The sequence below is a fragment of the Moschus berezovskii genome, chromosome 9 (assembly GCF_049115385.1).
Source record: "Moschus berezovskii isolate FMDL1 chromosome 9, NW_MosBer_1.0, whole genome shotgun sequence".
Lineage (NCBI taxonomy): Eukaryota > Metazoa > Chordata > Mammalia > Artiodactyla > Moschidae > Moschus > Moschus berezovskii.
In genome coordinates, this window is record NC_142468.1 from 57,434,246 (window position 1) to 57,446,483 (window position 12,238).

At 41.1% G+C, this 12,238-nt stretch overlaps 1 protein-coding gene and 1 pseudogene across 4 annotated transcripts in view; one reads left to right on the plus strand and one right to left on the minus strand.

The window, feature by feature from the left end:
• Window positions 1–6,338: 6,338 nt before the first annotated feature.
• On the minus strand, window positions 6,339–7,076 carry LOC129562564 (large ribosomal subunit protein uL30 pseudogene; annotated as a pseudogene).
• Window positions 7,077–7,129: 53 nt separating this feature from the next.
• LACTB (lactamase beta) overlaps window positions 7,130–12,238 on the plus strand; it is a 32,689-nt gene continuing 27,580 nt past the window's right edge. For 2 of the 4 annotated variants that reach the window (XR_016038216.1, XR_016038215.1), the window contains exons 1-5: window positions 7,509–8,013; window positions 8,455–8,521; window positions 10,164–10,354; window positions 10,631–10,982; window positions 11,873–12,034. Coding sequence is in view for 2 of the 4 variants with exons in the window: in XM_055435840.2 (XP_055291815.1) it covers window positions 7,660–8,013; window positions 8,455–8,521; window positions 10,164–10,354; window positions 10,631–10,982; window positions 11,869–12,034 (1,130 nt within the window). In the remaining 2 variants the exon portion in view is untranslated. Of the gene's footprint in view, window positions 7,269–7,508; window positions 8,014–8,454; window positions 8,522–10,163; window positions 10,355–10,630; window positions 10,983–11,868; window positions 12,035–12,238 lie in introns of those variants that run through there. The other 2 variants (XM_088839669.1, XM_055435840.2) reach the window with 2 other exon arrangements.

The following is a 12,238-nucleotide window of genomic DNA, read 5'->3' on the forward strand; positions in this document are numbered from 1 at the left end:
TGGTACAAAAAATCTGATCTGGCCTACCTTGGGTAAGGATTTACCTGTCATCCCATCACTTGTAACAAGCACACAGGCACAGGGACTTCTGTCCTCTGCTCAGTGAAAGTTTCTGAAGCAAGCTCTCTGAGAACAGGTTTTGTGAGAGAGTATAGGGATGGGATGAACTTGAATGACAATGCTGACACAGTATGTGAGCCCTGCCTCCACCCGTTGAATCATGAGAGGGTCCACTGGGAGGTGTGCATGTTCCCGGATCCAAATTGGTTAAGTCCCACCAACCACTGCCCTTTTCTCTGATAAACAAGGAACTCCATGATGCAGTAAGGAAAAACAGCCTGGAATTTCTTGCTAGAGACTTTGAAGATATGGGTCAGAAACTGTAGGAATTAGAGAAAATGATGGGAACTTGGTAAAGGATTGAGCACTCTTAGCAACTAGTACCCACTCCAGTGTTCTTGCCTGGAGAGTCCCAGGGACGGGGGAGCCTGGTGGGCTTCCTTTCGTCTATGGGGTCACACAGAGTCGGACATGACTGAAGTGACTTAGCAGCAGCAGCAGCAGCAACTAGTACAGTGCAGTCTTCACTAAATGTGATTGAGTGAATGGCAGAATCTTCATAATGACCTGAAAGAACATTGTCAAGAACAGACTCATCCAGAAATGAACTTCTAGTGAAATGTGTTTTAAGTTTTTTAATTTCACAGAATAAATGTATTTTTTACATGAGAACCTAACAGATAAAACTAATATCCTCTCTGACTACCACTTTGAATTACTGCCTCCTTTTCCACTCTCCGAGAATAGTCACTGGTATAATTTAGATGTATATACCTTGCTAATATTTCCACAAACATATGTACCCACCAGAAATATGTAATATTGTATAAGTTTTAAAAATATATGAATGGTTTTAGTCTTGCAAATTGCCCTTCAGTTTTATTTTTTCATTCAAAAAAAAGAAGTTTTTTATTTTTTCTTGTTGTCCTAGAAAAAGACCTAGCTCATTCCTTTCAGTGAATACATAGGATGCTTTGGTATGTATGTGCCACAGTTTGCCCGTCTCCTTACTGAAGGATACTTAAGTTCTTTTTATTGTTTTGTTATCGTCAAAAATGCTGCAATAGACAGCTTTATTCTGTTTCTCTATGCACACATGTAGAAGATGGCAAAAAAAAAATCACAGTCTCCACCCTCCTTGTATCCACACACTTTGCAATGTGATTTTGCAGCTGTTCCCAACAGATAAAGTCCTCTCTCCTCCTCTTGAATCTAGGATGACCTTGGACTTAATTCAGCCAGTGGAAAGCATGTCAGTGTGCCAATTTCAAATCTCAAGAGGTCTTGAATGCTTCTGCTTTCTATCTCTTGGAGCTTTGTCCAAGCACCAGGTGAATGCAAAAACCCATACCAGCCTGTTGGTAAAAGAGAGACCACATGGAACAGAGTTGAGCTGTGTCAGCCTAGAGCATCCTACACTAGCCAGCCCCCAGCTATCTCAGCACCGGATTGAGCCAGAGGAAATCAGAACCTGCCTAGCTGAGTCCAGCCTGCGTTGCCAACCTGGAGACCTGTGAGCTAAATAAATACTTGCTCTTACAGTGAAAGTTATCTGATACAATGTGTGCAGATATTTCTTTAGAGTAGATTTTTTTCAAACTTTTAGCTTGTATCAGTATCAGCTGGTGGGATTTTAAACTCACTGATTTGCTGGGTACCACTCACCACTCTGATTTAGTAGATCTGAGTTGGGACTTAAGCATTTGCGTTTCTAACAAGTTCTCAGGCAATGCTGATAATGCTAGGGCCATACTTAGGAAGTCACTGCTCTAGAGTATATAACCTAAAAATGGTGTTGCTGGGTCGTGAATCATAAGCATGATTAATAGCTAATAGATACTCCCAAGCTACCATCCAAAGTGAATATATGCTCAAGGCATCCCTGGTGGCTCAGTGGTAAAGAATCTGCCTGCCAATGCAGGGGACTTGGGTTCGATCCCCGATCCAGGAAGATTGTCACATACCGAGGGACAACTAAGTCTGTGTGCCACAACTACTGAGCCCATGTGACACAACTACTGAAGCCCACACACTTAGAGCCCATGCTCTGCAACAAGAGAAACCACTGCAATCAGGAGCCTGCACACTGTAACTGCAGAGTAGCCCCCCCGGCCCCAACCGAAGAGGGCCCATGCACAGCAACAAAGACCCAGAACAGCCATAGATAGATAAATAAACTTTTTAAAAAACACTTAGAAAAACCCCCAAAGTGTATCCTTATAGAAAATTTAAGGGGTAAAAGAAAAAGCCACTGAAACAAAACTTTTAAACCAGATAGTATGAGGAACAAATGTGAAAAAGAAAGTATCAGTGTGAAGGAGGAAGTAACTCAGTAATTCTTGGGGTTGGAAGGTAGAACAGGAAGCTGATTAACAGTAATACTTATGACCAAAGCACAGAATATGAATGATGAAGTAAACCTGAAATGTTAAGCCAAGAAAATAAATAGTATTTCATAATGCTACACAGTATATGCTAGAGCAGGACTGGAAGCTGCTCTAGAAGAGTATTCCTTTTTCAAAGGAAGTGACAGTGGGGAGAGAGAGAAGATGCTGGCTGAGTGGTCATTCTGCAGCCTCATCCCTCACCTCACTTCCTTAGTTCTCCAGGCCAGTTTCCATGGTTATCTTTTACTTCCTTTCGTGAAACCTACTCTCTCCCACCACAGGGCCTTTGCACTTACTGATTCCTGTGCACCGAACACTTCCTCTTTCTTTCTGCCCATATTCAACCAAATTTCTGTTTAACTTTAACATTTTAGATCTAATTTCACTTAATCAGGAAAGCCAAATCTCCCAGACTAGGTGAAGTTTCACCATTAAAAACTCTCAACACACTGCGTTTCTCCTACACGGCACTCAATATAGTTGGGATTTTACCTTTATTTTTGTGTTTATATGACTGATGACTGCCTTACTCTCCAGCCTGAGAGTTTCAGGAGGGCTGAGACTGTGTCTCTTCTCATCACCATTGTAATCTCAATATCAACTTTGGCAAAGAGCAGATACCCATAAATATGTGTTGCATGAATAAAATAGGGCTTGCAAAAAGCTTTTAGTGAACCTGAGGTCAAGAGTACAATGAGAAACATTCAGAAGAGGGGAAAAAAGAGGAGGAAACAGAAGTCTTATCTTCAGGATACCACACAGTAGTGACTCACAGAATAGCATGATGAGCTCCCATCTGTCTGAACAACCATAGCAAAAGAGTACTGGCTAGTGGACCTCTGATCCCCTGGAAAGAAGTTTCCATTGGTGTACTAGTGGATTCTAAGGTTGAGCCTTTTTCAGTATTTTTGAATTAGAAAGTTTGCCTATACCATGTTTGCAGATAACATGAGAGCCAAAAGGTTTATTTTACCATAATTTAGATGAAAAATAATACCCAGAACTACAGAGTCAAAACCAATAAAATAAAGGTCAGTAAAGATACATATTAAATCAATCTTGCAAGTACCTGATTGTGGAAGAGAAGCTGGGTTTGACTACCTGGTTTATATAAAGACTTGATTGCTGACAACAAATTCATAATGAACAAATGCTGTGAGACAACTGGTAAGAATGGTAACCGCCCAGAGAATGGGAACTGATGGTCTCACTTTACTGGTAGATTTTTGAGTACTATATCCAGTTCTTAGAGCCAGTTTGAGGCCTGGAAACCTTGAGATAGGAAGAATAGCATCTGGAGACAATTAGCCTGCAAAAATAAATATTAGAGGAAAAACAAAAACTGACCTTGGATAGAGACAGCTCACCAAATGTGTACCTCCAGCTCAGGAAGAGATACTCTTTCTAAAGCTCTCATGATTTTTTATTTTTATGATTTCTGATAAGTTCTTTTTCATCTTATGTTCTTGTTTCACTTATTTCGTAATTCCTTGTTTGTTTGTGAATATTATAATTCATTTCTCTAAAAATTATTTGAAAAAAACTTTTGTTTTCTATTAATCCATGTTTAACCAGTGAAAGAGTGGTTTTTTAATTTAAGTGGTTCTTTTCATTTAAGCATTTTTACTTGGCTGTGTCAGGTCTTAGTTGCAGCATGCAGGATCTTTCCTTGTAGCACTCGGGCTTCTCTCTAGTTGTGGCATGTGGGCTCAGTAGTTGCAGTCAGTGGGCTTAGTTGTCCCACAGCATGTGGGATCTTAGTTCCCTGCTGCTGCTGCTAAGTCACTTCAGTCGTGTCCAACTCTGTGTGACCCCATAGACGGCAGCCCACCAGGCTCCCGTCCCTAGGATCCTCCAGACAAGAACACTGGAGTGGGTTGCCACTTCCTTCTCCAGTGCGTGAAAGTGAAAAGTGAAAATGAAGTCACTCAGTCATGTCCGACTCTTCATGACTCCATGGACTGCAGCCTACCAGGCTCCTAGGCCCATGGGATTTTCCGGGCAAGAGTACTGGAGTGGGTTGCCATTGCCTTCTCCTTAGTTCCCTGAGTAGGGATCAAACCCGTGTCTCCTGCATTGGAAGGCAGATTCTTATCCACTGGACCACCGGAGAGGTCTCCCCTTCCTGTAGATTATGTTAAGGCTTTCATTTGCCTGAGCTGATTTCACTCCTTTATTACTGATTTTGGTGCCAGTCTTTCTTAAAAATATTTTCCATATGTGTTTCAGAAATTTGGTTTGCAGGTTTACTTTAATGGAAAAATTTCCTTCTTTTGCCATCTTCTCCTTTTCCTGTCATTGCACTCCTTTTCCGTCTTGTGGTTTACTTTTCTTCTTTTGGTTTCTGCAGCTCCCAATCCAGAGACAGCTGAAATATTGGAGCGCTAGGCTCCTGCCTCACAGTGATAGTAAAAATCCTGCCACCATGTGTGCCAGCTGCTTGATTAAGTTGCCTCCTAGGCCCTTGATTTTCATGGAGAATATCTATTCTCCATTACCTTCACAGAAGCCATACTTTGAGTGGCCTCTCCCTACTTCTAAAACAGCAGAAGTCCAGCAGGATCTTGGCTTTTGCTCTCTGTATGGCTCTGTGCTTCTGATTCAAGGAGAGGTGAAGAGTGCATAACATATATAGTATAGTTTTTAAAAGAATGACAAAATGAGAATTTATTGTAACCACTATTGGCTATGTCTTTTACATTCTTTATACTTTTCTCTCACTGAGATGTGCTTGGAGTAGTGGGGTCCCCTATAACAGGAACCTCCAATCCCATCGTGCCAGAGTACACCATGTCCACTCTAACAGCAGGTGGTGGGCCAGGGTCCTCAGTGAGTTTCACTGCAAAAACCTTTGGGTCCTAGGATACCCTGGTCTCTTCAGGGTTGTAGGCTTTATAAACAGCCCATCACTGTATAATTATTTAGCTCCAGTATCTTCTGACTAGATGCGGTTACCATTATTGCCTTTTCCTTAAAATTAAATAACAGCTCTAGATGTTTGGGCTTCCCTGGTGGCTCAGATGGTGAAGAATCTGCCTGCAATGCAGGAGACCCAGGTTTGATCCCTGGGTCAGGAAGCTCCGTGGAGAAGGAAATGGTAACCCACTCCAGTATTCTTACCTGGAGAATTCCATGGACAGAGGAGCCTAGCAGGCTGCAGTTCATGGGGTCGCAGAGTCACACATGACTGAGCGACTAATATTTTCAGTTTTTCAGGATGTTCACAACTTTTTCTCTTGACAATAGCTTGTCAAGTCTGTGAATTCTTTCTACAAATTCCATGTGTAAGGAAAGACAGGTTCATTTTATACATTGTGTATGCTGCCCCACTGCTAAGGTTTACAAGCTTTCAGAAATCTTTGGGAAATACATAAATATATTTATTATTTATTTAAATAATTTGATTTAATACATAAAATATCAAATAGATTTAATACATATTAAATGTTTTTATTTTAAAAATACTATAATATTTAAAATATACTATGTATAATATGTAATATATAAAAGATAATTATACATCCCGAAGTAATGAATGTTTATCTTCAAAATTAATATCTCATTAACTGTTCAGTTAGGATTATACACCTTTTACATTTTATGGTAACTTGAGGTTAGGTTTCTTATTTCACAAGAACCTCTGATTATCTCCAGCTGTCAGAGATCATAGCTAACTACAAATTACATGATACTTTTGGATTAAAAGTTTTAAGTGCAAATTTTATTCACAGCATTTTTAACAGCATATTTTTTTAATATGGGGCCTAGATACAACAGTATCGTTATATGTTTGATGTGGTGTGAAGCTAGACTTTCAGAAGTAAAAGATTTTTTGTTTGTTTCAATTGTTTATTAATTGACCAGATTACAAAAATAATCCTGTTAGATACCTTAGTTCATCCTTCTAATAAGCCTGTTGATCTGGTCTTCCCTGTTGCCAGCATCTCCACCTTCTACAAAATGGGTGGTCTTTTTCTTTATTCCACCTCGTGGAGAAGACAATTTAAAGGGCCACAGGAAGTTGTTTACTTCTTTGAAACGTTTTCCAACGGTATAGATCTCATGAATCAGATCCTCCATGCAGATGATCCCGTATTTCCCAAGAGATCGAGCAATCAATGCGTTGTCTGTCAGGGCAATTCGCTTTTTGTTGATTTTGCCATAACCACGCTTGTAGACCAATTCATTTACAGACTTCAGATTTGGGTACCCCCGTGCAATGTATGGCTTCACAATTCTCAGCATGTTAATAGATGCCTTGTTGAGCTTCACACAGGTGCCACTGAAGATCTGCCGGAGGCGAAGGAGCTGCAGCACCTTTCGAACTTTTGGGCTCACACCGTTGATACCTCTGATCCTGATGACAAATGCCAATTTGGGTTCCGCGGGTACATAGAAGTTGCCGGCTTTTCGTGCCATTCAAATTTCAGTTCTGTACATCTGCCTGTATTCCTTGTGGTAATGCTTAGCTTTTTCATAGATAAGCTTTCTCCTTGCCTTTCGAAGCATCTTTTGGGCAAACTTCTTTCTCAGGCACTTGATCTTAAGCTCTGCGAAATTCTTTCGCTTTTTCTTAAGGGTGTCTGGCACAGTAGGAACCTTCTTTTTCTTCTCTTCTGCACCCTCCATGGTTCCAGCCGGCAAAGAGAGAGAAGTAAAAGATTTAAAGAGCCTCAGAGAAATGGAAGACGCTGAAATGAGACATAAAGAATAGACATGACAAGAGAAAAAAAGGGTCCTGGGGAAAGGAGCTGCCTACTGAGCTGCTGCTGTGTGCCAAGCTCTGCTGCAGGAGCTGAAGATCTAAAGCAAGTCGGCCTGGTAAGAAATCAGATTAGTTGAGTGAAACAAAAGTGTTACTAAGATGTGCGCATTGGGGCCCCAGGTGTGGAGAGAGCTCCTAGGGACGGGGCCTACGAACGCTTCTCTGAGGAGGCGACACCGGATCTGAGAGGAGGCAGAGGGGGCGGAAACTGAAGGGGAAGGAGAAAGATGAAGAAATATCGAGAAAGAGACAAGACAAAGTTAAAAAAGGAAAAGAGGAAGGACTCGATGCTATCGGCGCTCCGCCCATCGGGCCTTGACTGCTAGGGCCTGAGCGCAGTCACCGCCCCCCTCCCTTCCCCTCCCCGGCCCTCCCCTCGCTTCCTTGAGCCTCAGCCGCCAGCCTGGCCTGCGGGAGCTCCGAAGCTGCCGGCTCGCCAGCGACACCATGTACCGGCTCCTGTCAGCGGTGACGGCCAGGGCCGCGACCACCCGGGGCCGCGCCTGGGGCTGTGGGCGGCGTGCGGCTCATCAGCGCGCCGGGCTGCCGCCACTCGGCCCCGGGTGGGCCGGGGGCCTCGGGCTGGGGCTGGGGCTGGCCCTTGGGGTGAAGCTGGCCGGCGGGCTGAGGGGCGCATCCCCCGCGCCACCTGCCGCGGCCCCCGACCCTGAGGCGCCGCCTCAGGCCGAGCTGCTGGAGCAGCCCCTCGCCCCGTGGTCTCCGCAGACCCCGGCGCCGCCGCACGCCAGGCACTTCGTCAGAGCCATCGACAACAGCCGCGACCTCCTGCACAGGATCAAGGTGGAGCGACCGGGGGCGTAGGCAGCCGGGAACCCGGCGCCCCACCCCCGGCGTCACCCCGGAATAATGAGGCCCCTAGGTGGTTGTCCTTCGGGGCGAGCGGACCCCATCCCGGGCGGCGGGATGCCGGCTGGTGGCGAGAAAGACTTCCCGTTTCCCGTTCTCCCGGCCGTGGTCAGAAACTGTTGGGAGGTTGCCCCAGTCCGGGCGGAGGTCAAGGTCCGCCTCGGGGACCGCCCCTTCCCCTCAGGGTGCCCAGCAGGCACACCCCTCACCGTCCGCGCCGGGCCGGCCGGAGCCGAGGTGGGCGGGGCCCGGGCTGAGGGGGCGTGGTGGGGCGGGGCCTCGGGAAGCCCTAGAGGAAGCGCAGGCGGACCTGCGGCGGATTTCGGCCTGTCTTTGAACTGTGCTCTTGAACTGTACTTTCCCCTTGGCTCTTAGGATGAGGTGGGCGCACCGGGCATCGTAGTTGGAGTCTCTGTAGATGGAAAAGAAGTCTGGTCAGAAGGTAGGCTCAGAATAGCTTTATTTATTGGCTTGTTTTCTGCCAGTCGGTGAATGAAATCTTGATGTGTTACTGTTTAGAATGAATCCCATGAAGTGGGATACATACTTTAGAGAGGAGTGTCTAACAGAATAAAGAATTGGACTTTATTCTGTGTTGGAATAGAATAGCACGGTTTAAAATTTGACCCTGATGAATAAATTGGAGTCTTAAAGATGGCTTATTTTTACCCCCACTTTCTTAAAAGACTGAATTTATTGCTTTCAAAGTTGTATATAAAACAAAAGCTTTCAAAGTTGTATATAAAACAGTCTGTTAACTGCACGTTTGTAGATAACTCTTATGATTAAATAAAACATCAGAATGTAGTGTTTTTCTTTTTTAATTCAGTCAACAAATTGAGTCCTCTTGTGTAATAAGAACTGGGGATATACAATCTACTTTGTTTTTGTTTTTTACTATATAGGGGTGTCAGCTATATTTTCAGACAAAAAGCTAGCAACTTGGGAAGATAGATTTCTAATCATTCTATGATACTTTTATCAAAGGATTTTGTAATTTGATTTACTTTTCCACTGTGCACAAATTGGTCCAACTCATCACAGCAGGTTTTTAGAAACCCAGCTTTTGGGAACTATTTCAGACATCATTTAAAGGAAGGAGTACTTTTAGAAGTTTATAGGAGCAGTTAGGTTTTGAATTTAAAGAAAAAATGATTCTTTGTCCAAGTTTAAGCGTAGCCCAATTAACATTTATGAAAGATATTATAATAAAAATTATATAAATGTCAGCTCTGTAGCTGAGGGCTTTGTTTTTATGCAGGTATTTTTCTGAATAATCTACATTATTATATATACATTATTATTATAGGTGAAAATAATTATACCTTTTCATTCTTTTCAGATCTAAGTTCTTTATATATCTTAGATTGCCACAGTTTTATCCTACAGAAAATGAAACCAAACTTAAAGTATTTTCTAGAAGGAGCTTTGTTTAAACTAGTTGTTGTTCAGTCAGTCGTGTCTGACTCTTTGCGACCCCATGAGTTCATTAGTTTTCGTCTGACCTGCAGCTGAATTTAATTGGTGATTAGCTTGATTAGTTTTCTAGGGCATCTTTTCACATTTGTTTTATTAGTCATTTTAAGGGATTTTGTATAAACTCACTAAAAAATCAAGAATGAATATAATCTGAAGGACAATGATGTTTTCCTTAAAGAATGTAATTTATTTAAAATATGGAATAACCAAATTGTTTAGATAAGCTGCTGCTGCTGCTAAGTTGCTTCAGTCGTGTCCAACTCTGTGCGACCCCATAGACGGCAGCCCACCAGGCTCTCCAGTCCCTGGGATTCTCAAGGCAAGAACGCTGGAGTGGGTTGCTAAGCATTAGTAACTGAATCATAACATTACTGTTTTGCACAGGGTACAGTTTCAGTCTTGTTATAAGGTTAAATTGTTAGGCCTACTGTTGTCAGTATTGCTAAGACTCATCCCTTATATGTTCAGTTTTGATTAATTATGCAAGTGGAATAACTTTTTCTTTTGATAAGCACATAGAATATTTTAAGATAGTATTATTTCAGTTTTTGAAGACTCCTTTGACCATGAGACCTGTTACGACTTTTTGCTTTTTTCTCCCAAAGGTTTAGGTTATGCTGATGTTGAGAACCGTGTACCATGCAAGCCAGAGACAGTTATGAGAATTGCCAGTATCAGCAAAAGCCTCACCATGGTTGCTATTGCCAAACTGTGGGAAGCAGGGAAACTGGATCTTGATATTCCAGTACAACATTATGTTCCTGAATTCCCAGAAAAAGAATATGAAGGTGAAAAGGTAATGAAGCTCATGGTTCGTTTTTCTGATGACGTCCAAGTGGTTTAAAAGGTTTCATAAGATTCTTTGATTTGTTTTTAAATTTTGTTAATACATTAAAGTTTTATTTTATCCTGATAATAACTGAGTGGATATTTTTCTGAAATTTGAGGCTAAAGATGTGTACATGATAGCAGCAGCTTAAAATGGAAAATATTGCTGAAACATTATTCCACGGCTACTGACTTTATTATGCAGTTTAATACCGTAGTTGAATTTTCATGTTTTTACTGTTAGGTGTCTGTCACAACAAGATTATTGATTTCCCACTTAAGTGGAATTCGTCATTATGAAAAGGACATGAAAAAGGTGAAAGAAGAGAAAGCTTATAAAGCCTTAAAGATGATGAAAGGGATGATGGAATCTGACCAAGAAAAAGAGTTAAAAGAAAAAGGAGGCAAAAGTAATGAAAAGAATGACTTTGCTAAAGCTAAGGTAGAGCAAGATAATGAAACCAAAGGCCGAAATTCAAAACCTTGCAAGAAAAAGAATGATTTTGAACAAGGTGAATTATATTTGAAAGAAAAATTTGAAAATTCAATTGAATCTCTAAGATTATTTAAAAATGACCCTTTGTTCTTCAAACCTGGTGAGTGTTAATTTCTTCTTTTTACAAAATCATCATTATTGAATGATTAATTTTCAGAAACTCCAAAATGATACCATCCTGAGTGCATTCAATGTGGTTGATGATGGTATGGTTTTGTTAGATGCTTGCCTTTGTTGTCTATAGTTCTTAACAAAGTCTAGCATTTAGGCAGTTAGTTGTTTGCTTTAACTTCACTGGAGGCTACCTAGACATTTAATGGGTTCTTAGTATCAGGATATTCATGGGCAAAATAAGGTGTTGGAATAACCCTCCAAATAAAATTTAGACCAAAGTTTGCATGATGAAGCACTGCTGATATTTTGTATTTTGTTAGTATTTAATATTTAAATTGTTCAGTTTGTTTTATGTGTTCATTTCTTAATGAAATTAGCATACCCCAGCTTAATTTTATTTCCCAAAAAGCTTCTCTATAAAAATAATTTTTTTGTGTATTTTTTGGTATGATGCCTGCCAAAACCACTTTAACTTTAAATTTATTGCAGGTTTATGTCCTTATATTCCATTTTCATTTTAAAAGTGGTTTGTGGAAATTCCCTAGAGGTCCAGTGGTTAGGACTTCACCCTTCCATGGCAAGGGGCAAGGGGTTCAATCCCTGATCAGGGCATGGCGAAGAAAACAAAAAACAAACAAAAAAACTAGTAAATATATCGATCGTTTTATTGACATTCTTGTGTTTGAAACATGGAATAAGCAGGGCCATTGCAAAGTTGACTAAATTTGTTAATATATCATCCATGATCTTCACCTAAATGCTTAAGTAAAATAGTTTTAAAAATATGCCAGTTTTCAGTAGGAAAATATTTTGCGTGTTTTTGAATAATAATGAAGCATTTTTTTTTTCCCCCTTTGCAATGATGTCTCAAGGTAGTCAGTTTTTGTATTCAACTTTTGGCTATACCCTACTGGCAGCCATAGTAGAAAGAGCTTCAGGATATAAATATTTGGACTATATGCAGAAAATATTCCATGACTTGGATATGCTGACAACTGTGCAGGAGGAAAATGAGCCAGTGATTTACAATAGAGCAAGGTAAATAATTACCTTCTGGTATGTCTAGCTATATTGCATCTTCATGCTGTGTTATCAATTTAAAGTCACACTTTGCTTGTCTCCATTCCATAATCAACTTGCCACATTTTTGGAGCTTTTCTTCATGTCTCTTTTTCCACCTATAATGTAAGTAAAATAAAATATATTTTACTTTTCATATATATATATTTATGTATATATATT